Consider the following 5208-nt stretch of genomic DNA (forward strand, 5'->3'; position numbering starts at 1 on the left):
TCATTCATACACATTCACACACCGATGCCATGCATCAAGGATACTTCGACGCGTGGCAGGAGGAGCCGGGGATCGAACCAACAACCTTCCGATTGGGGTACGACCCGCTCTGCCTCTGAGCCACAGCCGCCCCATACAGATGTGAGCGGTGTTCAGTTAATTGCAATGCCAGTAAATCCTACACACTGGTCCTTTAAGACACGCCCATTGTAATATCGTCATATACCTGGAGTCTCAGCAGGTTCCCTGGCAACCTCAGCTTCAGGAAGTGACTACGCCCTGCCCACTGTATTTATATTCTGTTTTTGGACAGATTAAACATACTTGATATAATGTGTTGAGTAGTGAGCTTTATAGGTGCTGGTAGGTGGATTATTTTACCTTTGGACACCTGTGTCCAGTCTTTATGCTAAAGCTGGCTCTTGCTTCATACTATATAACAGATGGATATAAAAGTGGTATCCATCTTCTCATTGAACTCTCGGAAAGAAAACAAATAATTGTATTTCTAATTGTTAAATTGTTTCTAAAAAAGACCAGTGTGTAGATTTATGGGCATCTAGTGCTGAAGTTGCAGATTACAACCATTTGAATACCTTCCAAGTGTGTAGGAGAAACTTGCAAAAAATCCTAAAGGCCCTATCTACAGCCAGTGTTGAAAATGTCCATTCTGGGCTATTGTAGAAACATGGTGGATCCACATAGAGGACTCCATAGTAGACCCGAACTAATAAAAGATACCTATGAATATTATAATCCATTTCTGCCTTTAGATCCTCCTAAAAACACACTGGACCTTTGAGTAAGTTGTTGTAAAACAAAGTTAGGGGAGGTGTAATTACTTACATGCTTCATGTAAATACAGATTTCACAGGTTATTACAGTGTCTGTATTAACAGATTTTCCCAATTACCTGGTTTCCTGTGTGTATTAAAACACACTGAGCTTTATAGATTCTTACAGTGTAAGATGGTAGAATGATTGAATTAGTCCAATCCAATGGAAGATGTTCATCTGCTCCAGTGAAGCCGAAGAGAAAATGTAACATCCAGTGCTACACATGCCACCTTACAGCCGCCAAGTTGTAATTCTGGGAAATCAGCAGCATCCTGTTGTGCTGGGTTGAAGCCTTGGTGATAGGAGGCTCTAATCCCCTAAGTGTGACTGACAGGTTGTCACTTCCTCTAAAGCTGCAGAATAGGATTTCACTTACGTGGCACTTGCTCAGCTCTTCAGTTAGTGGATTTCTTCATTTCTTTTATCCACAGATCAATGTGAGCATGATTAATATACACTACACTACATACATTCAGAGCTCCTATTTATTGGTGAACTGTTGTTTAGTTTTGAAAATCCCAACCCTAAAAACACACCCTTGACTGTGCTGTGCTAATTTTTCATCAATGAACTGTGTAACAGACAGAACAATAACAATTTTAGTCCTTTGTTATACCTGATATAGTGCCTCTTCATTTCCATCAGCTCGTTGTCAGAGTGCTCTTTGTTGTGATGTGCAGACGGAGCTGAACTCCAGAGAGGGAGCGTGGGAGAGGCTGTGTATGGAAAGAGATCCTCTGGTCCTGTCCAGTCTAATGTGGTCGTGGCTGGAGCAGCTCAAGGATCCAGTCATCAGCAGCGAGGATATAAAAGCCCTCAGTGAGAAGAACGTGAACCCACAGAATGCCCTCGACTCGCTGGAAAAGGTAATATTTCCAGCATCACAGCAACAGGCAGTTTTAACTCAGTGTCCAGTAACACTGTAAAACTTGATTAGAGTCCTAGCTGTTCTCAAAATACTATAACTCCTGTATTCATTGTTACTGTGTTAAAGGCAGTCCACACTGACAGCATGTTCTGGAGAGATGCACTTCCATTTCTACAAAGTTCTACTGTTTTGTACTAATAGAGAATGATGAGTGTCTGAATCCATCACAATGCCAGTTCGGAACACAACCATCAATCTAAAAACAAGGGATGAGCCAGTTCACCATTATCCGAATCTGTGTGTGTACAACCAACTAAATTATCTATATTCGGAATGGGCGGGGCTTAAACCAGACATGGGTGGTGCTTATTTTAAGCACATTTTAAGCTATATTTATTAGAAAACTATTTACAGAACTTCAGAAAAGTGTTTGTGATCACTAGACTAGAGCAAGAGAACTATTTACAGAATAACTTTTTTTTTTAAATAAAAGTATATTTGAGATGTTTTTCTTAGTTGATACATGAAAAAAACTATACTGCTGTATAAACTACTGTATTTATACAGAACCTTTCATACAAACATGCGGCCCAAAGTGCTTTTGGAGAAGTTTGTCTGAAAGCATTATTTCAAGGCTATTGACAGAGTTGCACTTTTACATATAGGGACAACATTGTCCATCAACACTACACTAAAAACTGAGCAATTTTATTTGTTGATTCATTCATTTATTGTCCAGCATTTTAATCTGTGGTCTTCTCAACCTCGTCATTTGTATCACTGTCTTGTATTTAACAGCCACTATGAGAATGTTCACCAAACTACACAGGGCCATATTCACTTATTTGTCAAATGTGTAAACCACAGTATTTGCCAAGAATAGAAATATAAAAAGCAGTTTGAAGCCATCATTCAGCTTGTCATTGGACTGTCCTTTATTCATATGGTTCATGTGATACTGTTGTTGCTTTTAAAAGGAATGTGATGTGAAATCTGATAGTATTTTCCATCCTCCTCCCCACTGACAGGGCCACAGACTCACTTTGCTGTGTATCCTTGACTGTGTTGCTCATCTCCTGCCAGTGCCTGAAGAGGTGGAGACTAGTTTTCTCAATCAAACAATAAAAGTGTTTACTAAGGTGAGGATTAACACAAGGTACATATTGAATATATTAAGAACAGACATGCACTGATTAATCGACCAGAATAGACCTTTTTCACAGCAGATGTTTTGAAATGAAATACTGTACTAGGGTAAACACACACAGGTTTTCCTGCAAGTGAAGAAGAACAACCTCCTCCACATGCGGTTTATATACTGCTGTGAAAGCAGAATCGCCAATGAAAAAATTCCACAATGCGAGTTACCAGAAAGAGGTGGGGCAGGGCAAGCTATATTCAGGTGGTGATACACTAATGAAAACATAGATATGAATAATATATTTTATTTTTGCCAATAGATCCTTCTAAATGTTACACACAGGACCTTTGAGTAGAATTTTAATGGTGAAATAAGATATACTGCAGTCATTTTCGGTTGGATTTTATTTACAAAAAATGAAAAGTCAGTGTTTTATTATGAACATAAAACAGAATTTTCCATTCAAAAAAGGTTACAAAAATGTTTGTGTAAGCTGTCAATTATAGATGTTAGAAAGAAAGAAAATCTGAATCAGACTTTTAAAATATTCCTCTGTTCGCTCCAGATTGACCCTGCCTCAGAGAAGAACGAGTCCTTGTACACGACCCTCAGAGCGATCCTGAATCCCATTCTTCATGAGCTGCAAGACAAAGCTGCAGAGGAGAACGAAGACTCCTGAATCCAGCCTGAATGGGACCGGTCGGATATGAAGAAGACCCACAAACAGGGTTCTGCTCTCATATTTTGGGCATTACTGTATTTTAAGCCAGTTCCTTGCATCAGATACTGCTCTGCCAATCTTTAGTCTTTCAACGTATTTGAAGACTGTGTCATGTTTAGCGTTTTGTTTTTCCTTGAAGCTCTTAATAGACTCTAAGCCAGCGGTTCCCAACCTCCACTAGGGGTCACCCAAGCTTCACAAGGGGTCAAAAGGTCTTCTTGATTTTAAGGGGTGTGAGAAAACTTTTTTTTTTACAAAAAATAGTAGGGCGCAAATAGCTTTGCATTTAAATTTAGCTATCCAGCAAGAAAGAGAAACACCAGGATTTCAAAAAAAAAAAAAACGAAGTAATATATCTGTAATGGATGTGCTAAAAAATGCAAAAAAGGGCCTCAATTTTAATTATAAGAAAGACGTTCCTAAACAAGTATCAAGGAAAAAGTCATCCTCTGATCAATATTCAAGTTTTACCAGCTGTTCTCTACCTGTTATCTGTCTATCATTGACTATAATATGAAATATACATAAAAGACATGTCAGTAGGGTCTCATTTATTCAGTGATAGTAAAGGGGTCCCCTAAGGAAACAGGTTGGGAGCCACTGCTCTAAGCACTGCCATTCTCTGTGTTAACGTGCCACTGTGCTCAGTTTGAAAGCATTTGTTTTGTCTGCTCTACTGTAATATTTATGAAAGACTAGATGTTGCTTTTAATATCTAACTGTTAGTTGGTAGGGAAATGACTGAGAAATGCTCTCATGATGTTCATGTTATTTAAATGTGTAACAGCTGTCAAAGCTGTTGGGAGGGGGTCATATTTAAACCAAAAGATGTTTTTACACTGTGCAGATGCTACAATGTGTCTTATTTATTCAGATCTTTGTATTTGAAATGCAGCAGTTGGTTTAATAACCTGATGATAAATTGGGAAGTTGCTTTGTCTGTGTAGAATGTTGTGTGTTCTTAGAGCCAAATGCAAACTGTGGCTATTGTTATGGCAATGCAAATTCAACGGGCCGCAGTGCATTTGTTTTTCCAATCATTTCTATGTCCTTAATACCGCGTGCACCAAAAATCTCTCAGTGTACTGTTCCGTTGTACATGCATTTTGTAAAACGTCAATCTGCCTCCGCTGTTGCTGCCTCAAGTCAGATGGCCTCTGTCAGGACTCTGTGTCATGCTGCTGTGGGTAACGTCACCTCGCCTGTGTGTGTGTGTGTGTAGCTGTTGAGACGAGTCAGTGGTCGCCTCTCACCTCATATATGTCTCATACGTAGACACAATGTAATGTAGATCTGCTGACATGCGCCGAATGTGGAACCCTGACGATAAGAATAATAATAATAATACGAAGGACATGAGACGTTGTACTGTGGGGAATTTTCAACAAGCACTATTTTTTCATTGTTACAACAGGCTACTTCTTACAGAATTAAACTCAACTTACTGCAAGCTGTGTGGACTGTGTCTTTTTGTGGACTTTTTGTAGGCCAGTGTTTCCCAAACTGTTTTTCTGAGAACGCATGTTTTTCACAAATGACAACCATAGTAACCCAATTCACATTGAGAAGAGCAAAATTGTGTATAAATAAACGTTCCTGACGATTTTCTGCATCTTGTAACAGGTAAAGCAGCCATTTTGA

The 5208-nt window shown here is 39.1% G+C and overlaps 1 protein-coding gene across 2 annotated transcripts in view; it reads left to right on the forward strand.

The window, feature by feature from the left end:
- Nucleotides 1-3766, forward strand: part of ptpdc1a (protein tyrosine phosphatase domain containing 1a) — a 21067-nt gene extending 17301 nt beyond the window's left edge. For both annotated transcript variants that reach the window (XM_035661958.1, XM_035661959.1), the window contains exons 8-10: nucleotides 1518-1703; nucleotides 2734-2844; nucleotides 3412-3766. In XM_035661958.1, the coding sequence (XP_035517851.1) occupies nucleotides 1518-1703; nucleotides 2734-2844; nucleotides 3412-3525 (411 nt within the window). In that variant the 3' untranslated portion in view covers nucleotides 3526-3766. The remainder of the gene's footprint in view (nucleotides 1-1517; nucleotides 1704-2733; nucleotides 2845-3411) is intronic.
- The last annotated feature ends 1442 nt before the right edge of the window (nucleotides 3767-5208 follow it).

Source organism: Morone saxatilis, unplaced genomic scaffold, assembly GCF_004916995.1.
Source record: "Morone saxatilis isolate NCDOM2014 unplaced genomic scaffold, NCSU_SB_2.0 Contig18, whole genome shotgun sequence".
Taxonomy (NCBI): Eukaryota; Metazoa; Chordata; class Actinopteri; family Moronidae; genus Morone; species Morone saxatilis.